At 46.2% G+C, this 25061-nt stretch overlaps 1 protein-coding gene across 1 annotated transcript in view; it reads right to left on the minus strand.

Annotated features, from left to right (window-relative positions):
* LOC147688995 (ATP-dependent translocase ABCB1-like) overlaps window positions 1–25061 on the minus strand; it is an 856748-nt gene that overhangs the window by 312119 nt on the left and 519568 nt on the right. Inside the window, exon 18 of the mRNA XM_086941881.1 lies at window positions 16026–16241. Within this exon, the coding sequence (XP_086798007.1) occupies window positions 16026–16241 (216 nt within the window). The remainder of the gene's footprint in view (window positions 1–16025; window positions 16242–25061) is intronic.

The raw sequence follows: 25061 nt of genomic DNA on the forward strand, positions 1-25061 counted from the left end.
CATTTGTCAGGTTTACCTGCATGGTTGGACATACAGAAGGGGAACAGATAGCGGTGAGCCGGTTATTTTCCACAGTCTTCCATTTCAAAATCACCCCTTCACCGAGCTCGTGCTGAAGCATCTACTCTGTCGAACCCAGAAAGCACTTACTTGTGCCATTCCTTCTGGGTTACAGATGTCACACATGCAGTCTTTTTAACTCCTCGTCGCATCGCTATATATCCTTGCTAAATTTGGCAGGTCTTGGATAGCACAGTGCCTGTCACTTACATGAACTCATGGCGCTGTGTATGGGTTGCAGCATTGGAGTTGTTTAACCCTTTACAGGGAGTACAATATTTTAGCTGTCATGTAGCTATATGAATTGCCCCGGTTACTTACCGGTAATCTTCATTACTCCAAGTCCTAGTCTTCCTCGACACAGTAATTAACAGTGAGCATTCTGCTCCTACAGAAAACGCCAAGTAAAAAGCTACATACTAGTCTCCCTATCCCTCCAATATGGCCCTCAGTGGCAACCACCAACCAGGACACAAAAGTCCAAACACAACCTGAAAAAAAATCCGCAGACATTAAGCCACCATGAGGGCCGGGAGGGAAGTGAAACTATACTGTGGCGAGGAAGACTAGGACTCAGAGTAATGAAGATTACTGGTAAGTAACCGGGGCATTACCTCCTCATCCGTCTTCCTCGCCACAGTAATTAACAGTGAGCCGATACCAAAGCAAGAACAGCTTCATGTAAGGAACACAACCCACACAAGTAATGCAATTGCAAAATACATACTTTAATGACGACAATGGAAAGAGACACACATCTCAGGAAGTCACAGAACTGAGAACTGAAGAAGCAAAGGCCACGGAAGCCCCACCACCAACCTCAAGCCGGTAATGAGACATGAAGGTATGAGGTGAAGACCAAGTGGCTGCCCTGCGGAAATCCTCCATGGAAACACCTTTAAAGGCAGCCCAAGAAGCAGCAACAGATCTAGTAGAACACCCCTGAACCGAATGAGAGGGAACCACAGAGAGAGTATCATACGCTAAAAGAATAGTCTCCTTAATCCACCGATTGAGAGTGGAAAGAGTCGGCCTCTGCCCTCGTCTAGCCAGACCAAAAGTCACAAATAAGTTGTACACCTTACAAAAGGAAGAGGTGCGGGCCAAATAAATGACCAATGCGCGTCTAATATCCAGAAGATGTAACAGAGATTCCTCCGGAGATGAAGGAGCAGAAAAAAATACAGGGAGGACAACCTCGCAGAACGATGAAAGAGCGATGCCACCTTAGGGACAAAATTAGGATGAGCTCGTAAAACCACCCTATCATCCAGAATCCGTAAAAAAAGGAGCAGATCGAAGGAATGCACCCAACTCCCCAACACGCCTGGCAGAAGCAATAGCTACCAGAAATACCACCTTAAGAGTCAAAAATGTTAACTCCACTGACTCCAAAGGCTCAAAAGGAACCGACAGCAACGCCTTCAACACCAACGGAAGGTCCCACGGGGTGGAGAAAGTATCGGGCGAGGACGCTGAAGGGCAAGAGAACAAAAAAGAAGAGCCACCAAGGGCTCAACAGCCACAAAAGGAAGCCCATGAAAAGCCCGAATGGCAGCCTACTGCGCACAGAGGGTAGAAGGGGCCAATACTAAATCAAAACCCTTCTTAAAAAAATCCAGCACCAGTGCAGGATCCAAAGAGTCAACAGACCAACCATGGCAAAGACACCAAGTAGCAAAGTTGTCCCAATGTTTAGCGTACAAATTTAAAGTCGGGGGATGCCTGGACCTCTGAATAAGACCAGCAACCTCCAAAGAACAACCACCATGGATCAGGGATTCCCTCTCAAGAGCAAAGCCTGCAGACTCATGGACCTGAACACCGGAAGAGGAATCAAAGGTGAACAACCTTTACAACAAAACTTTTACAACGCACTACCATTACAACGCAGGCATTACAACGCAAACCATTACAACGATTTGCGCTGGGGGGCGCTCTAGGATAGGGAATAAGTTTAATTTTCTATCCAACACCTTCCCTAGTGTCCACGGGGACTGGAGTTGGAATAGAAAATTAAACTTTTCACTATCCAGCACCTCTAAGCGCTATGCGTTGTAATGGATTGCAATGTACAAACCGCGTTGTAAAGGCATGCGTGGTAAAAGCATGCATTGTAACGTCATACATCCGGAATCAAAGGGCCCATCAAGGGAAAAGGACGGAACCACAATGTCCAATCCGGACACACCGCCAACTCCACCAAGAGCGGATACCACGGGTGAAAGCACCAACCCGGGACCACCAGAAGGACAAAAGCCCCCTCCCTCTTGATCTTCATCAATACCACTGGTACCAGGGGAACCGGTGGGAAAGCATACAACAGGCCGTCCGGCCAAAGGAAGGACATTGCATCCACCTTCCATGCGCTCTGACAGGGCATAATCGTGCAGAAACAACGGGTCGTTACATTGTCCGGAAACGCAAACAAGTCCACCACCGGACACACAAACCTACCCGCAATGTCCAGGACTTTCAACCGGGTCAGAGACAAAGACCACATGGAAGGAAAGACCCTGCTGAGACAATCTGCCACCACATTCTCCCTACCCGGGAGAAAAATCGCCGACAGGGACCCCAGATTGGATTCTGCCCAACAAATCCTGTGACTGAGGCAACTGGGGGAACAAACTCTGCAACCCCCCTGGTGATTGATGTAAGACACGACCACCTGGTTGTCCAACCAGACCTGAACATGGTGACCAACTATCAGGGCAGAGAAAGCCAACAGACCCAACTGAACAGCCTTCAGCTCTCGGTAATTCGACAAACATGACATCTGAACTTGCGACCAGACTCCGTGCACAGAGGCATCGCCCAGAGTAGAACCCCAGCCCAAACCACTGGCATCCGTCATGACCACCCGAGCAGGAACAATCAGAAAAGGGCGACCCAGGGACAGATGAACGTCATCCAACCAGCAACCCAGATCCTCCCTCACCTGGGCTTGACTGAAATCCTGACCACACGGGCGCCAATGAGACAAAATGTGGTTTACAATGGGATACCATTGAAAACGAGCCCACAGAACCACCAACAAGGTGGCAGACAGAAGACCCTGGACCCTCAGCCACATTTTCACAGGCGGACAAGACTCTGACAACAGGGATCGAATTGCAGACACCAGAGTCAATTTCCGTGCAGGAGGTAGGAACACCCACCCCAACCGAGTCTTGGAGTGAGCTCCAATGTACATCAGATCCTGAGAAGGGGACAGGCAGGACCAGAAAGCCGTGACTCTCCAGGACCTGGCAAACCTCCAGGACATGGATCACTGCCTTAGAAAGAGAAGAAGCAGAAATCAACAAATCATCCAAGTACGGAAATATCTGAATACCCCTTCCATGCAAATGACCCATTAGAGGAGCCAGAACTTTAGTAAAGACCTGTGGTGAAGAACACAGGCCGAACGGCAATACCTGAAATTGAAAATGTTGACCCAGAACACAGAATCTGAGAAACTGCTGAGATCTTGGATGAACCAGAACATGCAGATAAGCATCCTGTAGGTCGATTGAGGCCAAAATATCCCCTTGACAGATCAGAGAGAGGATCACATGTGAGGACACTATCTTGAAACTCACGGGAGGGACGAACCAGTTCAACGATTTCAGATCTAGAACAGGTCTGAGATCCCCGGTTTGCTTTTCCACCAGGAACAAAATCAAGTGCACCCCCACACCTCTCTGTCCCATCGGAACCGGAATCACAACACCCTTCGCCACCAGAGAACAGACCCCTTCTAAGAGGGCCAACTTCTTTTGAGAGTATCAAGGGCAAGAAATGACACGAAAACAGTCTGAGGGAGTGTGGACGAATCCAAGGTAAAAACTTTCCGATACCACTTGAAGAACCCACTGATCCGACACAGTATGTCTCCACGCATCCAGAAAATGAGACAGCCTTCCCCCCACTGGACCGACTCCTGGAGCAATCCAGTCATGACTTAGGGGGGGTGGAAGACGAAGAAGGCTTGTCGGAGAACCAGGACTTGCCAAAGGAAGGAGCACCCCAGCCACGCCCCCTTCCATGAAAGGGCGGATGAGCCTTCCCCTGACGAGCCGTACCAAAAGCTCTGCAAGCCGTGAAAAAACGGGACAGTCCAGCCCTCTCCGGAGCCAGAAGCTTTCGATCTTCTGCCGATTTCTTGACCATGTCCTACAATGGAGCACCAAACAACTTCACCCCTGAAAAGTGGATCTTCATGAGCAAACCCTTCTGCACAGAATCAGCCTTCCAGGAACGGAGCCACAACTGGCGTCGAGCAGCGACAGAAGACCCCACAGTAGAAGCTGCAGCCCCCAAAGAGTCAAAGGACATATCGGAAAGAAGACGAACCTGCTGCTCCATCAAAGCGAGAGTAGGTGAAATGTCCTTGTTCTGGTCTAATAATTCAGACAAGGATTGGAAGTCTTTAAGCAACGACTGGATGGTATATGAGGAATAGGCAGCAGCCCTAATGGAAAAATTAGCTGCAGAAAAAGTGCTCTTCACCGCCGTCTCCACCTTCTTATCCACAGGATCAGCAGGCGAAGCATCCTCAGAAATAATAGTCCCCTGCGATGACAAGCCGCCATTCAGGAATCCACCTTAAAAGAGGCAGGAAACTTAACCGCAAAGTCCTGCAAGGGATATCGCTTACCCAGAAAACTGGGAAAATTACTCTTGTCCACATTCTTCAATTCCGCCTCCAACACCCTCAAAACAGACTAATGGAGAGGCAAAGACTCCTTCCTCTGATATTGTGCAAAATAACCAGAGTTCTCCACAGACACATCGGACTCCGGCAACAAGAGGTTGGAACGGATGTGGTGAAGAACATCCTTCAAATCTGACTGCTGGCCAAAATGACCCGGAAAGTCCACATCATCCGCCCCTTCAGAGTCATGGAAAGGACCTGGATCACATCTGACTCTTTTTGGAGGAGGGAGCGAATCCTTATACTGTAAAGCATCCGCCACCGCTGTATTAATCATCTGCTGAAGAACTGCAAGGGAAGGCACCAAGGCCAGAGACCCAGCAGAACATTCAGTGGACACAGAATCCAAAACTGCATCAAGTTCCATAGCTGCCAAACAAAGAATGACCAATGCAAAAACAACAGTTGATTGACAGAATGCAGAACAATGTCATACATTCACCCCAGTACAGAGATCTGGGCCTAAATCCATCGTTTTTTTGCACTCCACACCACCCCAGTTCCCTACCTTTGCTCACTTTGCCACTGGATTCAAGCAAGCCGGGCTGAAGATGGCTGAAATGCCAGAAACCGGTCCAGGGAAGGCATGGTTTGGCAGTTAAGGCTGGACTGTTCCCATGAGGCACAGGGCCAAACTGATTTGCATATGGCCATGTCTGAACTGGGGTGGTAGAGTGGGCTTAAGAACGGTGATGGATCAAACCCAGATCTGTTGACTGGGTGTGAGTGTTTGATTGGTTCAGATTCTCCGCCCATCACCACCCCCTTTTGTACAACAAAGAATGACCAGCAACACCACTACGGCATGCAGCAGCATTCAAAAAGGCTCCCATCACCATGGAAACCCCTGAAAAAATCGTCTCAGGACAGGAGAGACACACCCCTTCCAAGTGCGTCACACCACAGCCTCTAGAAGAAGCCCCGGAATGCAGGGGCCGATCGCAAGAGACGCTCGTTTAAAGCCACGCCTCCTAACCATGAAATCGAGAGGAAGAGGAATGAAAGGCCCCTCTCAACCCGGCAAGGTGAGTCCGCTAATGCAGGACCACAGAAAGCGCCCAAGACTGTCAGAACCCGTATATACACAAAACATGTGAAAAACGAGAGGGGTAATGGCAAATGCAACCCGTACGCACACCGCGCTAACAGAAGCATAAGCGGTTACAAACCGCGAAAATGCCGCCCCTCACAAAAACTAACCCAACGCCGAGGATGTGTGGGGGGGGGGGGTGGGTCAACAAACATGCCCGAGCCGCTCAAGCAGGGTGGTGCGCGCAGCCAGCAATCATCAAAACACACCGAGGCCGCTAGAGCAGGACTCAGCTCAACAGAACAGCTGACAAAAATAAATGTAAAGACCCTGAGTCCACCAGAGCAAGACGTGGAGATCCAAAGAAATGGCACAAATAATATAAAGACCCCACAAGGCAGCTAGAGCATAACAGGGGAAACGGAGAAAGTGCCAACCAAGGGGGGGAACAAACAGAATAAAAATGAAACTGCATCCCACCTCGGAATAGGGCACAAGAGTCGGACAGCCGCCCCCAACTTACCTGACAAACAGGAACATGAACAGCACTTGGAGCAGTGCAGAAAGAAAAAAAACAGGTAGTGTTGGGACTTTTGTGTCCTTTTATCGGATTGGTGGTTGCCCCTGGGGGCCATATTGAAGGGATAGGGAGACTAGTATGTAGCTTTTTAATTGGAGTTTTCTCCAGGAGCAGAATGCTCCTGGAGAAAACTTTAATTAATTACTGTGGCGAGGAAGACGGACGTGGAGGTAATGTGTATTTTATTTGTTCTCGTATTACTTTTGGACGAGTGTGCACTGCCAGTAATTTTTAAAAGCACTTTTATGGCAGCATGCATGACTCCAAATGCAAGAGGCACAAAAGTGGATGCACCAGGGAATAAAGACACAGTCACCTGTGTTTGCCATTTTTAGGTTTCAGTCTTTTCTTTTTTTGCATTTCGTAACAAAGGCCAACAATAAGCTTCACATATGTTTACCAGCGCTAGTCAAGTCATGTCATGGTACATTGCTGTTCATGGAGGAAACCAATTGTATTATCACTCCTGATGGCCAAAAAATAAAACTTACCCTACCCTCTCCACCCACCCCCCATCCACAGATCAAAAAATCCACATTAAGATAGGCTTACTGGTCCGCTGTCCATGTGGTTCCCTGAGCTTCCCCTTCAGGCGGCATTGATAAACGCATTAAGCAGAGATATCTCGGACAGGTGAGCTCCCTAAACTCAGAGCCAAGGAGGGTGAGAAATGGCTGCCGGAGAGCCACAAAAGTTGGAGCCCTTCCCTGCCAGTGTAAGGGAGATCTTTTCCATCCCCAGGACCTGCCAGAGACACTGTAGCCAGCCAGTAAATGTGGGAGTGCGTGTAGTCTGCCAGTAAATCTGAATGTTTTGCGTGGCTGAGCCCAAAGTAACTGCAATATGGCGACTGCGTTGGGAATGAAGAGGATATGTGAGGGGATTGGGAAGGCCTAAGAGGATGTAGCTTGCAAAGCGTGGGAGCTGAGTATCAAAGTGTTTATCTATTTCGTCAATGACCTGCGCCCAGTATGCATGCAGCTGTTCACAGTCCCATAGGAGATGTACCAGCGTGCCCTGTAGTCCACAACCCCACCTTTGTCAGGGGTCCATCGAGTGGAGGCAGTCAGGGGTGTGGTACCAGTATGTCGTTACCTTAATCAGAGTCTCAGTCAGCCCTATACTTTGTGCTGAGTGTCGTGTTCTGTTGTAGATCCCCTCCCATTCTTTGTGGCTGAGAGCCCAACCCCGATCCTGCTCCCAGCGCATGGGCCCTGTGTTATAAGCGTGTGAATGGCCAGCAAGAAGCATCCTGTACAGATCTGAAATAAGTTTTTTGTCGAATGAATGCGTTAGCAGGCACTACTCGTATGACATAAGTAAATGCTGTGAGTGCGGTTTTACAAGGGGATGGAGAGCCCAGTGTGACTGCTAAAGATAGAGGAATCGCTCCAACTCCGGAATCCCATAGTGCGACCAGACCTGAGAAAAGGGGAGAATCCCATCAAGATCAAATAAATGACCCAGTGACAGGCAACTAGTAGGGCGCCAGCTTAAAAAGGAGTACTTCCCCATCCCCGCTTGGAATTCAGGGTTGTCAAAGAGCGGTGTGAGGGGAGACAGGAAAGAAGTCAGGTTGTATTTCCGACAGGTCTGGTCCCAGGCCTCAAAGATTATTCTGGTTATATGGGAAGCATAGAGGTTGGTGGGTCTGTGAGCCTTGCAAAGGAAGGGGATCTTCTGTAGAATTGTGGATGCCTCTGCCTGGTCTTGAAACAATCCATATTTCTCAGATTCGGGTCTACTCCATTCTACTGAGTGTCTGAGTTGAGTCGCATGAAAATAGGATTGGAGATCCGGGACCCCCAGTCCACCCTTCTTGAGGGGCAGTCTCGCAATAGCACCCTTCATGCAAGGTCTGCAGCCTCGCCAAATGGATTGTGACAGTTCAGATTGAACCTGCTTGATCCAGCCGCCAGGTGGTCATAAAGGAAGAGTTTAAAAAATGTATAAAATTTGGGTAGGATCGTCATTTTTATAGCAGCTACTCTCCCCAACCAGGAGATCAGAAAGTACTTCCACCGCTGCAGCTCCGCTCGGATCTGCATCAGCATTTTATCGTAACTGATGGCAGCTATCTCTGTCAGCGTGGGCGCCAGCTGGATGCCACGATAGGAAACCGGTCCATCTGCCCTTTGGAGAGGGTGAGTGCCGTGTCGGTGCGCCAGGGTGGAGAGTGGCATAGAAAGGATAAGCGCAACTGATTTTTCAACATTGACTTTGAAGCCCGACACCTGAGTGAAACTGTCCATTTCCACCATAAAAACACCCAAGGCTCGAGTGGGATCATAGAGAGACACCAGGACGTCATCAGCATAGAGACTAATTTTGTGGACATCACCCCCAAATTAAATCTGGTGATGCAAGAGTTGTGCCACACACTTTGGGCCAAGGGCTTCATATCCAGCGCAAAAAGCCCCTGCCTCCAGATTCTAGGCGCCCCGGAGTGTTGGTGCATCTGTTCCAGCTCCGTAGATCGCTTTGTAAGTTCGTCTCTTTTGTGCTTGCAGTCGGCATTATCTGCTGTCGCAATAGCAATGATCTCTTCCCTTAAGACTGCTTTAAGCACCACACAGCATGTAGAATGTGGGGTGTCATTGTTGTCACTATAGGTCAGAAAGTCGTCTATTGCGTGTTATACCTGTTGGACCACATCTGTGTGGTGTAAGAGGGTGGTGCGCAGGCGCCAGTGGCGGGGTGGTTGCTGTAGCAGATGAAGCGTGAAAGTGACCGTCACAGGTGCGTGATCAGAGAGAAAGGGGGTTAAGATCTCCAACCCGCCATCAGGGCTCGGAGTGGCTTCATGCCCAAAAAATAGTGTAGGCGGGCATAGGTCTTGTGTACATTCGAATAAAATGAGTGTTTGAGGTCATTAGGGTGGGTAGTGCACCAAAGATCCACCATCCCAGGTCTCTCAAGCGATCTATTCTCCTATGGGAGAACGCGCCTCGAGTGCTGTGCCGATCTATCCCACGAGTTGTCAAGCACCAGGTTTAAGTCCCCTCCAAGCAAAATTCTACTCTCAACCATCGCTGTGGCTTTGGACAGAGCATCATTCACGAACCGTTGCTGCCCCTCATTAGCTGCATCAATAGATCCTATTGTGAACCTCAGTCTCCCAACATCGAACTAGTATGAGAGAAGCCTCCCTCTAGTTTTGGGCTCCCTCTGAAGAACCTTTTTCTGGAAAGAGTGGGAGACCAAAATGGCCAGCCCTGCTGTTTTGGTGGCACAAGAGGACAAAAATTGGGTGGAGAAGAGACGGGATTTAAGGCAATGACAGTCCGAGCCAACACGTGCATCTCCTGGAGGAGGCATATGTCCACCCCTGAGTGTTCTAGATAAGATAGGATTGCCCTCCGTTTAATGGGGTTATTAAGTCCCCGCACATTCAAAGTAAGAATAAGGAGTGTAGGGGGTGTCATCTAATAGATGAGAGTCCGTAGTACCTCTGAGTCCCGGGATCTATCAAACAGGGATGAGTAGTGAGCAAAGGTAGCCTATCACTGCCAAAATGAAAGAACAGAGGATGATGGCCCCCAAAGAAAAAAAGAAAGGAAAAATCAACCCCAACAAGAATCATAACTGCAACTTTGTGTTTGATACAGGAAAGTCTGACATCCCGGGACGACCAGAAAAAGTTTGGTAAGGGGTCCATGGAGTGATCAAGGTTACCCACTCCCCGCTTCCCACCGCAAAATAATAAAGAACAGGCAGACGCCTCTACTGTCATGAAGGGTGGGTTTTGCCAGTTCTTCATGGAGTGACTCCAAGGCCGCCTTCTGGCTCATCGCAATTTTGGCAGCGTTCAGCCGTTTAGGGCATCTACGGTATCGCTGTCTCTGCCAGCCCGATGGAGAGGCACTGGTCAGTGGACATGAGCCCAGATTGCTTCCCTCCTCCTCCTGTAGCTCAATGTCAAGCAGTTTGCAAGCCTCCGTCAAAGATCGAAGCTGGTATTGTTTACCTTCCAAGTGGAAAATCATATGGAATGGGTGGCCCCATGATTAAGAAATGTCTCGTTGGCAGAGAAGCGCCATGATGGGGCGGAAAGAGCCTACGTTTCTGCAGGGTGATTGCCATAAGGTCTTGGTAAAGGGTCGGTCACTGATCCTGATCAATGATCGTTTGCATGGCCCTGGCCTTTCGGAGAATCTCCTCCTTGGTGTGAAAGTCCTGGATGCAGGCCAGGATGTCTGCTGGCGCCGCCCTGTCAGCTCTAGGAGGTCCCACCCTATGGGCCCTATTGATTTTAATGTCAACGGTAGGTAAATTTCCCAGCACATGGTTAAAGAGCCCCTGCATGTAAGAAAAGATGTCCCCTGCTTCTGATTTCATGGCAACCCCCAGATCCTTATGTTGTGTATCTGAGAGCAGTTTCGAGATCTTCCAAGTGCACTTGGGGGTCGACCTGCTGCTCGTGTATGCGACTGACCTCTTGCTGAAGCGAGGAGAGTTCTGTGTCCCTATCAACACCTTTATCCTCCAAAGACGCGGCGCGTTCCCGGATGCTGTTGACATCTCTGCAAATGTCCTTGATCTCGAGGTGAGATCGTGCTGCACAGTCTGTAGATCCTCCCGGAGTGATGTAAAGAGGGACTCAAGGTAGGCTCGGATCACCGGTTCATCCTTGGTGTCTCGAGGCAGCGGGGCAGCTGCAGGTACCTGGGAGGAATGGGCCATCTTGAGAGGGCCCACTGCTTAAGCAAAAAGAGGTCTTTCACTGTGAGTTCAGGTTTGGCATCTTTCTGGGTCTTATCTTTCCTGGATCAGGTGGAGGACAAATGCCAGGCCTGTGCCGTGGGATGGGTGAAGAGGGCCCTTTCAAGCGCTATGGCAGAGCGGGGTCTCGCATTTCTGGCAGGGGCACAGGGGCCAACTTCAATAGCCCCTCAAAGCTCAGTCTAGCTGCCCCCTTGTGTCGGGCCCAGTGCGCGGCAGTCAAAATGCAGCAGGGTCGACTTCATTCCGCCCCTCCTAGACGTCTCACAGCAGGCACTCACTCTGCGCTCCACCAGGCCGTGCTCATCTCAGGCCACATGTTGCCTACACCAGGAAGGGCCAGCCACATCAGTGGAAGGTGTCCAGCAACGTCCTTCAGGCCCCCAGACAAGGGCCACTATGTCTAAGGAGCCCCGGCACCTCACGCAGGCTCAGCTGTTATCTTGGTGTAGAAGTGGACTGCACCTTCCACACCAGGCGGGCCTCCCTCGGGTAGAGTCTCCCTCTGAAGGCAAGTGAGGGGACAGCGCTGAGCCCGTTCGCCAAGGCCCTCTGTTTGGTCCACCCCAAAGCAGGAGGCCACCACAGGCTGCAATCTGGTCGGCGGGGGCTGGACGGCAGCGTGTCGAGTGGGGCCCACCTCTAGGTGGTGTCAGTCATGGCAGCAAGTTCCTCTTCTCTAGGTGTAGGTGCGTCACAGTTTCTGGGCAAGCGCCGTCTTTCCATGTCCGGGCGTTGAGCACTCTCAGTGGTAGGAGATCACCCACTCTGAAGCCTTGGATGATCGCCCTGGACCAGGGAAGTAGTCCGGTCCCTCCGCTCGGGTGCCGCTGGGTGTTGGGCCTCGTTGTGGCCGTCAGGGCGTCCTTCCCCGCTCTCAGTTCTGCCCCCACCAGGTCCAGTATCAAATCTCTGGGGGGGTAGTGCTCCTCTTGGCCCCCAGCCGAGCGATCATCAAGCTCTGACCGCTGTTGGAGGAGGCAGCATACAGGGGAGAGTCCCTACTGTGGTGCGGCCGCAACGTGGAGGCAGGCTGCACCACCGCTGTGGGGGCCCTGGGACTCGGCCTGTCGGCTGGACATTCGTTGTAGCGTTGGCCAGGCACGACTCCCCCGGCATCTGGCAGTGGCCCCCAGGCCAGCAGTCGCCAGGTTCTATCCGCCGCGGGTGAAGCGAGATCCCACCGCAACTCGGTCCCAGGGTGAAGGCAGACTGCGCCAGCGATGTGGAGACCCTGGGACTCGGCTGGTTGGTGGCTCCGGCACTGGCTGGACTTCAGCCCTCAGGCATCCCGGCTGCAAGGTCGCTGGAGGCCACCTATGCCACTGAGAATGGTTGGGTGGGAAGCTGAAGGCTGGTGCTAGAAGTCGGCGGTCAGTTAAGAGACAGCAAGGTACATCTCACCTCACCGCCATCTTGACCACGCCCCCGTGTTTGTCTTTTTTAACAAAAAGAACATCCCAAAGATATAGCGTTTTTGCAAATTAATAATAAAGTATTTTTCTAAAGGTCAGCACATGTAACTAAGACAACACATCACAGACTGCGAGTATTGCTGTGTAGCTCAATTCAATTGAAATTCTAATAGTTAGTCTAGTGCTGGATGCAGCAGCAGTGACAAGGCGCTGTGCTGAGGCAATGTTGCATAGCATCTGGTACAGGTGCTCCTGAAGCAACACTACATTTAGAAGTCACAGCATCTCATTAGATAATTCAGGAAAGTGCATTTTGAACAAGAGTTACAATTTTTATTCTAGCCTGGGCGATTTTATCTGGATGAGGAGTAAACGGTTGCAAGTGAGGTGTCGCTGTGAGCAAAAGTGCTCAAAGCTCTGGAAGCACCCCTATTTGAAAGTGGAATGCACCGACGAGTGAGGGGAGCATGCCATTGGATGGACACACTCAGTATTCTGTGCATCCTGTCCTGTCAGCGCAGCAAGTATTGGTGCTAAGGCTGCCTTACCGTCCTGCAGCACTGGAGCCTTTAATGAGTCAGTGAGTGTTACCTACTTTCTGTGGTCTTGTTTTTTCACCTTTTTTATTGTGACTCAGTTCAACCGAGTCACAAGAAGGCTGTCAACATTTCCTGGTTTGAAGCGTTGGCAGCCAATCAGATTGCAAGGCTCGAGATCGGGAGGGCTCACAGATCCTTCATGTCCATATATAGATATTTATAATTATTTAATTTTCTCAAAACTACTGAACCGATTTATAACATTTAACAAAAATACTGCACTCTGGAACAAGAGCTACCTTTCTGCCAAATTTGGTGAATTCCGTTCAGCAGTTCAGGCTGTAGCTGCGTCAACAGTTACTATGGAAATTAACATGGAGAAAACACGTTTTGGGACCCCCGCAAGAGCTGACCTGACCGCCCCATTGGTTTTGAAAATGACACGAAGATTCATCAAACGGCGCCAAAGATATTATCAAAAGTATAAACGCTTTTTGAATGTAAACAAGGTCCTAACTATAACTAACTAAAGGTGATATATATATATATATTTATATATATATGCAGCAACAGCAGTTTTCAAAGGCTCCGCATTTCCATCGACCCAACGAATCCAAATGTAAATAAAATAAAGGCACAGATTTTATTAAAAGTTTAAGTCCAACAGAACATATATATATATATATATATATATATATATATATATATAGATATATATATATATATATATATTTATATATATATATACATATATATATGTATGTATGTATCAGCGACGGCCCGTGGAGGGAGTTACGGTGGGGCAGGAGGGCGGGGAGGGGGAGGGGCAGGGCGGAGGTTGCTAAAAACCGGCATATGGATAATTGCAGGTAAGTAAACAATTAAATTAATAAAACGAATTTCGTAGCTCGCACTGCATTGCATTTTGCGATGCAAGGCGCACTACGAAATTCGTTTTATTAATTAAATTGTTTACTTACCTGCAATTATCCATATGCCGGTTTTTAGCAACCTCCACCCTGCCCCTCCCCCTCCCCACCCTCCTGCCCCACCGTAACTCCCTCCACGAGCCGTCGCTGGTATGTATGTATGTATGTATATATATATATATATATATATATATATATATATATATATATATATATATATATATATATATATATATATATATATATATTTCTTTTTTTCCATAATGAGTTACAATATGAGGCAGGGGGTATATTTAGAATTTGGAGGATGGATATTCTATCACAAATGTGACCGATATCCCTTCTGATGTTTGAAAGACTTTATTGAATTCAGTAAAGGATACATATTAACCAAATACAGGAACAATATTGATAAACCAAAGTGAATATGTCGTATTAGATAGCCATTAAAAGAACCATAAAAGTCTTTATAAATTGTATGAGATGAGGAGAGGAAAAGGAGAAAAGAGAGAGGGAAGGATGGGAGGACAAAGGAAAGGTCATATTATGAGTCATCAATAGGACTAACAATTACATCAAGTTGCCTCAAGGATAATTTCATATAGTAAACAATATACATCATAATATATACGAAGATGTAATTAAAGTATAAAAGAAAGACAGAGATAAACTTCATGGAGGGTGAAAATTCTCAGAAGATACGCGTATAATATTTAATTCTCTTTTCCCCAATTTTGCCTTATTTACCATTGCCCCAAATCCTTTTATACCCGCTTTCTACTACTAATGAATGTCATTCTTGACGTATATACCTCGTTACAGAATTTCTCAAAGAAGATTCTTGTTTCTTCTCATATCACACAATTTTTTAATACTGACCATAAGGCTTTGTATATGTATATTTCTCCCTCCCTGATCCCTCTAGATCTAAATCCAAGTCTGAATTATTATTGGAGAGAGATTTGGGAATTTCTTGGACTAGCTCCTTTTAGGATAAGGTATGGGTACCCATATATAAAATCTCACTGTCTGCTGATATTACACAATCTCTATTTTTGTATATCATTGCCTATATTTTAGTCCTTTGCAATGTTCCAAATTCTCCTCGGATAGTTCTGCCAAGTTCTGGTGCTAGTCCTGTGACTCTCCTGATGCAGATTTGGTGCATATCGTATGCAATTGTCCCAATACCTGTAAGTTTTTAGTACAAAATTTGAGCTCAGATAAAGAGGATTTTTATTATTGCTTGCCCTTTTAATATTGTTCATTTATTTTTGGCTTCCCTGTCCAATTTAATTACTCCATCTGTCCCTAATTAGACATTCTATTAACAATTGCCTTTAACGTCATTAGCTTGAATTGGAAATCATCAGATAAGTGACCGATATCCCTTCTGATGTATTACAAGCACCATTGAATATAATGCACTTGCAATATGGATCACGGGATATCCATCACATTTGTGACAGAATATCCAATCTGCCAATCTCTAAATCAGGCCCATAAATGTATTTTACAACAACATCAACATGTTGATCATTCAATGAACAAGACACAGATTCAATAAGGGGAGGAATAGGATAATTAACAAAAAGTGAGAGGAAGAGGTTGTACTATGATGGGATGTAATATGAGAAGAATTGAAACAAGAAGAACAGTAGGGAGTGTCATTATGAGAAGTGAGAGAAGGGAAAGATCAGTGGTGTGGAAGGCAGGAAGAAATTGTGGGATGAAGGCATGTGGGATAGGAGGGCAGGAAAGGGATCAAGAGGAAGAAAAATGAAGGAAAAAAGACAGGGAGCAGGATAGTAATAAAGAGATAGGAAAATGATGGAATGAGGTAGATAAGGCATGTAGAGAAGGGTTGCAGGTGAAGTAGCAACTGAGTCATGCCAAAGTAGAGCCAACCTGGTCAAGGAAGAGGAGGAGAGGGTGAGAAGATGAAGGCAATGATGGTGGAGAGAATGTGGTACTGTATAGTGGAGGAGGAGGAAGAGAGGGCTGAAGGGAGAGAGGATGAGAAAACAAGTACATTACTTTTAAAGGCTTACCTCTGGCTTGGGGTTTCTATTTTTCTTAGATTTCCTTTTCTTTATAGATGACTTCCTTCTTGAATTTCTACTCAGAGTCCTTACTACACTCTTCCTTCTACCGGTATTTTCAATAGGAATGATGGCTTGGTTATCTTCATCAAAGGTACCAAGTTCATCATCTGTATCAACTTCTGTACTCTCTTCTTTCTCTTCATCAATGTCCTTCTTTTGACTCTATATTAAACACAAAATACAATTGCAAGTGATCATGTATTTTACTGGCAATGTCATTTATACTCTTTGTGGGTCGTTATTCCCTCAGTAGTACAGTTGTCAAGGTAGTACAACTACACAGTGGTGATTGGCGCCCACTGTGCAATTGCATACTTTTTTTTTTCTACAAGGGGAACGATTTTTGCCCACAGGGAAATGCCTTCCCCTGCGCCCAGAAAATGTTAATGAGTTACTTACTCTTTTCAATCATGCTCGGAAATTACCCCAGGACTTTGCTGGAGGAAATCTCCACCCATGTCCAGGGTTAAAAAAGGTGCTATTGGACTTTGGACTGTCCACAAGCACACAATTTTGAGAGGCTTAAAAAAATGCATGATGATCCACCACTTCATGTACCCACCCTTTGTTTGAAATTTAGTATTGAAGAATTGCATGCATTTTTGGAGTAGTTTTACACAGTAATAAGTGCATTTAGGCTTGCTAGGCACCCTATTGTGAAAACCTGGAATGCATAGATTAAGGCAATTTTAGTTGCAAATGTTGGATTGTGGTTGAAAATGACTTTGTGATTCAGGAGCACTACACATAGTTTTGGGGTATACAAGATCCAATGCTTACATTGAGCAGTATACCACAACATATAGTGTGGTTGGCTACCCATTTTCGAGACTATGTGACATTTCTCATTAACAGTTTCTAACATGTGTTTCCATTCAATCAATTTATAGAAAGGTCCTTCTCTAAATAGTCCAGCACACCACAGAACAACTGTGCCCTACACTACCCAAAGTCACCATAGAACCTTTGTCATGGTTTCAGAGAAACCCTTCATCGGATCAACTTAACCCCGCTACCCATAGTTCACTCCTAGCACTACCAGTGATGGAGACACAGATATGGAACAAGCCTCAAACACACCCGGAATAAATCCCATCTGGCCCTTGGATATAGTACCTGAAGAAACGAGTCAGATGCACACACTCAAACACAAATAAATGTACTGCAGAGGGCCTTATCTCTGCCCAAGGACATCATGTTAGAGCAGCCGGTCAATTGCATTTATCAGATAAAGTCCAAACAACGTCTAGTGGTAAGCATTACCCTAGGAAACACCCATGAGACACCTGGGTACCTGGACCACTTCAGAATATGATGTCCACTTGGTTTTAATGTCTTCTTCTATCAGAGGGGGCTCAAGCATCTCAACATGCAATTTATGACCCACTGTACCAGTATTTCCAGCCCTAAGGTGGGTGAACATCACTTTAATGCACCCACTGTACAGTATAAGGCATGTCATGTACCTAATGCAACTTGAATGCCAGCATGCAACTGTGAGATATGTGACTGCTATTTCCGGCCATTACTGTTTAATTAAACTTAAACTGTTCCTGATTGCCAAGCCTTGCTTGTCTCCTTTTTGATAATCAGAACATGCTTCAACACATGTTTATAAGTGCTGAGTTGCACTGAAACTAAGCAACATGTCATAAGCACATTTGCCCTTGCCCTTTTATGATATGCAAGACAACATAAAGAATTATTTTTCCAAATAGCTCATTGTTTTGTTTTTAAGAAAGACATACATAATAAAAGAACATTGGGCCCCATTATGATGGATGTCGGACAAGTGTCCGACCGCCATGCTGTCCGGAATGTAAATGGCCGACAGGGAGTCAGCTGTCCCGCCAGACAAATTACAATCTGACCACCATGGAGGCGGTCCGGAACATGCCTTGTAACATTGAGGCTTGTGCTGCAGCCCGAAAAAGGGCTGCAACACAAGCCTCAATGCTCCAAGGCATGTTTGTAAGCAGTGCCTGCCACATAGTGCAGGGATGTTTAGGAGAGCACCCCAGGGCCCATGGCGGAGGGCCAGGGGGCAAGGGAGCAGGCTAGTAGCCACCAAAGTCAAATTCCACCAGCCTTTTCATGGCGGGTTAACCGCCATGAAACAGCCAGTGGAAAGGGACATTGTAATCCATGCAGGGGTGCCTGAGCAGGCACCACCACCATTGTAGGGATTGCAGACTGTCCAACTAGGCTTCTTGAGCCAGTCGGATGTGTGGCGGATGGTCTCTCCTCACGCCCACCATCGTAATACAGTCCTGCATGGGCCAATAGCGGTGAGACCGCCACCGATAGCCCGATGGTGGCAGTCCCACAGCCATCATAAACCGGCCCACTGTTCCTTAAAATTATGCCCTAAGAGTCATGCAGGAGGACATTATATAGTTTTTCACATGGGTGTTGTGGTCTGTGTTACATATAATTTTAACATGTTAGAAAATGAATTTAAAATTCTGCATGCAGAACAATGCTTGTTTAAAGATCTTTTTCACCCCTGAGTCAGTAAATTATCAGAGCACAGTTGAATACATTTGAGGTTTAGCTTGTGCTTTCTTTGAGCCAGGGGGTACAGGTATTTATTTTTGGCAACCAGCACTTATTTTTCTGCATCAGGAATTTACCTAGAACAAGAGCTGGAAAAACATAATTCGGAAAGACAGAGGAAGGGAGAAAATGAGAAACCATCAGGGAGATAGCAGGAAAATGCATGTGAGCTATAAAGGGCCTGGGAGTGTCTGCTTGTGGATAAAAGAGGTACGAGGTTGATTTAAGCCTATGCTCCCTTGGCATTCAGCACACAGAGCCTTTGAACAGTTTGTCACCAGCACTCTTTCTTCTACAAACTAAGCACTGGGTCTAGCTACAGACAGCCTTAAAATAGCGCCAGATCTTATTCCACCATCATATACAATAGATAGAAACGGGTTCTATGTCAGCACTTTTCAGCCATTACCTTATCTAGAGAGGCCCACTTCAGTCAATAGCTTATCCACTTTCTGCAGCATTTTACAGATGTTTTGAAATGTGTTTCCCTGTGTCTTTGAACTAGGTGCCTTATTTACAAGAGGCCTGCACAATCGGAGAGTCACAACGTTGTCTTACTCTGCATCAAGGAGGCATTCCAAGGGCATTGTGGGTGGTTTTCCCACACAGCACACATGGTTTTGAAACATTCCTAGATTTACAAGGATCTGCAGACCTTGGAAAGCGTCCACACTGTGTGCCTCCCTAGGGGAGGCGTAACGAGGCGAAATAACTTTATTTCTCCTTGTTGTTTCCTCTTTCTTGCTGTTGAGCACACATACAAAGAGGAAAATGCCTCCATTGATTGTTTTTGGGCAGGTGATATATCTTCCTGCACAAAAACAATCATACCAACAAGATAGACACCCTTGGAAAATAAGTGCAAGGGTTCCTGCGTTGGCGTTTGGCACCAATTTGTGTGCAGTTATAAAGGATCGGAATGTGGCGCATTTCAAAATTATGGTGCATTCCTTCCCTTTACTTTGGACGCACAATAAAGTGACTTGCTGCACTGCCCTGCGTCAAAAACTCATACATGAGGCCTTATGTTCTTTACTTAATTCCAGCTCTAATGCCATGTTTCTGGGGTCTTATGACTTTTCTGCCACAGTCACACATACAACAGAATGCAAGCAGCTTCTTTTTGTGCTGATTTTATTTGTGCATTCTTTTTTACCATGAAATGCATATATTTTGTGCTATAATATAGTGCAAAATGATAGATTTGCATTTCACATAACTATGCATAATTTTGCTGACAGTTTTCTAAATTACCCAAATGCAAATTCTGCATTCCCCCATTCCATGAGGCACTATCTAATGGGCAGAGTGCTGTTTCGAGTATTTCTATCTTTGCTGTGCTGTACCTTGTAGAGCCCACACTTTTGGATCCACTCAGAAAAGGTTGAATATGCATGTTCTTTAAATAGGTTGCAAATGTGTTTTGTGACAGTGGGAGCATTTCCATGTGACATACATAACAGACAATAAACAGCATTATGGTAATTCTGACAACAGCTTTTCTCAGTGTTGGGTGAGATGATTACTGCACCCAATAACATCCAACAGCACTCTCTAAAGATTTATGCTACTCCAATCTAATTTACACTCTGGATGAGGCTGAGCATTTAGCAGTAGAAAATGCAATCTGGTCTGTACATCCACAATCCGCTTCCTCAGCGAAGCGTCCTGATCTCAACAGGCAAAAATTAGTCGCAACCTTGGAACATCTAGGCTTAAGAGTAATAAATGGCTGAAATCAGGATAATAGGCCTCTGAGATAAACATTGCATGACACAAATTCATGGTCAATATAGACAACACAATTCTTACCTCTTTGTGCACATGAGTTAATATGTAGTCAAATACACTGAAGTGACCATTCTTACCAGAACCTAAAGCTGAGCATAAACCCTCCAAGGCACATGAGTGGTCTGGTCGTGTTATATGGCCCTTAGGGACATTATCAACATTGCTAAATTTGCATGAGCTTTACTGCCATGATGCTGCTTTTGAGCACGTTTCTACATGACTTTGTTTTTGCAAGACTGTTTGTGCCTTTCACATGAGAACAAGATGCTTTTCGCGTTCTCTGCCTTTCCTGGAGTTTAGTCTGAACGCGATGTGCAAGGTCGATAAACAATGCCCCTTGTTATTCTGTTCTGGTCAGTCCCTAGCACCTAGACATAACATGCTACACACAGCTAAAATAATGAAGACTTATGCTTTGACATTTACAAGGTTGCATGTTGTTTTAACACACTTGGAGAAAGCTGTTCCATGGAGATGAGCTCCGCTGCTCTTATGATGTAAACCTTACATCCAAGCTTTAAGGTATGGGGTGTGCTGTCAAAGCCCAAAGATATTCCCTTATATAAAATAAACTTGTTCTAGTCAAGGGGAGGTTTGTTAGGCCTCATTTCCCTTTATTCACAGTCTTTATATATTGACGTCCCCCTTTGTACTCTATGGAATTGTAACAATGCTAACTGTGCTTACTTTATACATTTTGCTGCTGTTAGTGGCTCGTATACTGTATTGTGGAGCACAATAGGTAAAATAAACATTTTGAACTTTTTCGATGACTCTGCATATTCTTATTGTGGACAAGTACGAGTGAGTGAGCGAAAGAGTATGTCTTGCTCCCACGATTCCTGAGACAGTCGGGAATGTTGTGTTCTAGGTGATCTAATCATTTGTAGCTTGGTGATTGATGGAATGGCCATTTTTGCAGGGTCATCCCTGAACTTTTTGCCTTCCTCCTCTATTTTTTCTGACCTGTTGGCTGTTTTATGCCTCTGGGCACTTTACCACTGCTGATCAGTGCTAAAGTGCATATGCTCTCTATGTTAAATTGATGTATGGATTAGTGACTCCATGGTTGGCTTGTTTGTTTTACTTGTCAGACCCTAGTACAGTGCAATGCATGTGCCCCGGGCTTGTAAATCAAATGCTGCTGGCGAGCTTGCAGCACTGGTTGTGCCACCCACAGAAGCTGCCTGTAAAGTGTGTCTCAGGTCTGCCATTGCAGAACCTGTGTGCAGTCTGGTACTGTCATGTTGACTGGCAAGTGCACTCACTTGCCAGTCCCTAAACCTTCCCTTTTCTGCATATTAGTCAAACCTGTGGTAGGCCAAGGGCAGGGTGCATTGTAGGTAAACGGTATGACATGCCCTGATGTGTGTGCCATGTCCTAGTAGTGAATGACAGCCATTTTATTTTTCACTATTGCAAGGCTACCTGTTCCCCATAGGCCAGAATGGGCAGTTTGATTATAACATCTTATAATCCTAATTGACTCATAGAACTAGGTGGAAATTCGAGTTTAGTAAGCTTGAACTCAGAATGATAAATACATCTTTTAGTGAAGTTGGTTTTAACATTCTGTGTTTGAAAATATCACTTTTAGAAAATAGGTATTTTCTCTCCCAACTATACAAGCCTGCCTCTTCTAGGTTGTGTATTCCTTGTTTGGAGTTTGAGTGACAGGGGCTGTGGGATTCCAGGAGGCAGGGTGAGTCAGCACAGGGCTGAATATAGAGATCTGCATGTAGATAGGAGGGAGGAGTTGCATCTGGGACCTGAATAGGGCTGTGCCTGCTTTCCACAATGCTGGCTCCACCTCCTGTGGTTTGTCTGATGTCCCTGGCCCACACTGTCAAAGGAAAGAAGGAGTCTTGTCAACAAGGTGCTCCAGGACTGCACAGAACTGGTTTGTACTAGGCACAGATACTCTCTGCCTTCAGAGCCAAAGGATTTTGGTGGATAAAAGAAGGGACCCAGACCCCAGATTGCTTTTGGGAAAGAAGAAGAACCTTTGTTGAGGAGAGGAACCAGAGAAACTGAGGAGACTATCCCTAAGCTGAGTGCTGTTTGAGGGTTTGCCCTGCAGTGGTTGCCTGACTGCCAAAGAAAGGAGACAAGGACTTTCTGCTACTTTCAAATCAACTTGAAAAGGATCTCCAAGGGCTTGAGATAGAGCTTGCCTCCTGCTAAAGTCTCAGGGACAACAGACTTCACCAACCAGCTCCCCTGCCTTCCATTGCAGGGAATTGAAGTGCATGCTGTTGAGCTGGGCCTTGTGAGAGACTGTGTGTCGCTGGGAGCTTTAAGCGTGACTCAACACTAAGTAGTGTGTCGCTTCCGGAGACGTTGTAGTCGCATCACCGGAGAAGAGTGTGGCCGTCGCAGCAGATGCTGTCGCATCACCACAAAAGCGTGCTTACCATGCCGCTGTCACCATCGAATCACCCGAAGCGCCTCGCATCACCGGAGAAGAGTGTCGCCGTCAAAGCAGACGCCATCGCATCACCGGAGAAGTGTGTCGAAGGGCCTGTCGTGGCTCAGAAGAATCGTTGAGTCGCAGCACGGCCGTCGGGAGCGCGCACATCATTGTCGCATCGAGAAGAAGATGCCATTTTGTTTCATTGCACCCTATCTTCATCGCATCACGGCGCTGCTGATCGCATCACCGCGGAAGTACAGTAAGAAACCGGCGCATCACCTCTCCATGCAGAGAAGAACCGACACATTCCCAATGCAGCAGTAGGGACCTGAAGCATCACCGTTCTTGCGTGTAAGGAACCGACGAAACACCTTCCCTGCAACACTTTCATTGTATAGCGTTACGCATCCAAAGGTACATTGAACCTAAAGTGTTGCATTTACATCTAAAGAGAAATAAGTTATTTCTACCATTTTTGAAGTACAGTATTGTGATTTTTGTTGTTAGAGGTCTTGTGTTAAGTCTGTATAAAAATACTTAATTTTATACTACAACTTGTGTGGTGTCCATCTGTAGTGTTGTCACTGGGTTACTGTATGTGTTCACAAATGCTTTACATAATGCCTCTGAGATAGTCCTGCCTGCTCGTGCCAAGCTACCAAGGGGGTGAGCAGGGATTATTTTAGGAGTTTACCCCCTTACCCTGACTAGACGCAAGGGTCCCTACTTAGACAAAGGTACCTACCTTTGCCAACTAGAGACCCCCAAATCTAAAGTCATGCTTGAAGGAGAATGAATGAGACAATATAGCTAGTCAATTTTTGGATTGTGGGTACTAATGTGGTAGGTTGGTACACCCCTATACACAGAGGACCTGTTTTCCTGTGCATAGTGCTGTGTAAGTGCAGAATCCCTGCAACAGTTGAAGTAGGGAGGTTAAAAAAATCTAACCTGAAAAGCTTACAATGGATGTCCAATACACTTTCCGAACTAGCGAGTCTGGTTAAGAAATATTGGAGTTTAATAACACTCCTAACTGGAGCCTAACAGAGGCCTGGAGGGTTTTATATCTAGCACAAGCACCCATAGTAAAATGCGCAAGAAGGCAACTAAATAAGTGGTCCGATGACCTCACAAACACAACTTTTTAAAAAAAAGGGAACTAGGAAGGATAGTTAGGAGCATAAGAAACACCCATGCTCCAAAACGTACATGGAAGAAAACAAAAAATCTCAGGAAGCAATATAAAGAACAAATCTGGGAGGACCAGAAAATATTTAAAGATGGATTTTGGACAAAGCTTCTTTTTAATGCCAAACAATCAAATACAAGAGCCTTCTGGGAAACAGTGAATAGCATCACAAGAGTTTCATGAGTAATAAACAATTCTAGTGTATCAGAGGATGCCAGGGTTTTTCATTTAACCAAATCATTCACCTAAGGTACACCCCGAGGTTATCCAAAGCAGGAAAATAGCTTACAATATGAGTAACTCATGCATTACTCTGCATTGTCCACTTCGCAAGCTACTGAGTATTACCCAACCGAGAAGGTTACAAAAGTAATAAAGACATGGCGAAGGGATGGAGCTCCAGGACCAAAGGGCACTCAACAGTCTATTTTCAAACTTAACCCTGAATACTGGGCAATCCCTCTGTCTGCACTATATACGGATGTGAGATTAATGGACTCAATTCCCAGGAGCTGGAGAAAATCAATTAAAAAAACAATTGTTAAGGGTGGAGACCGGTCTGACCCGGCTAACTATAGGCAAATAGCATTGATAGACTTTAAAGCTAAATATTACACATGGCTGATCTTAGGTGAGCTAATTGAATGGTCAAAGAACAATAATCTAATCCCACTAAACCAGACAGGGTTCCGCAAAGGATTTGGAACAACCACAAAAACCTTAGCAATTACATTATTAGCAGACAAGTAAATGCACTTACGGAAAATGTAACATTGATGCTTCAAGGACTTTAAAGCAACTTTTAAGTTAGTAGATTGAAGCTTGTCTTGGACAAAATTAAGGATGTGGGGTCTCCCAGATAGAATACTTTAAGTCATAGTGCAGCTATACATGCAAATCTGGATTCACGTCAAACTAGCTGATAGCACAAGGCTATCAAGGAGAATCACAACCGAAGTCGGCCTTAAACAAGGCCGTGTTTTAGCCCCGCACCTGTTCAATCTGTTCATGGCAGATCTCTTCCCCATGA

The sequence above is a fragment of the Lissotriton vulgaris genome, chromosome 10, assembly GCF_964263255.1.
Source record: "Lissotriton vulgaris chromosome 10, aLisVul1.2, whole genome shotgun sequence".
Lineage (NCBI taxonomy): Eukaryota > Metazoa > Chordata > Amphibia > Caudata > Salamandridae > Lissotriton > Lissotriton vulgaris.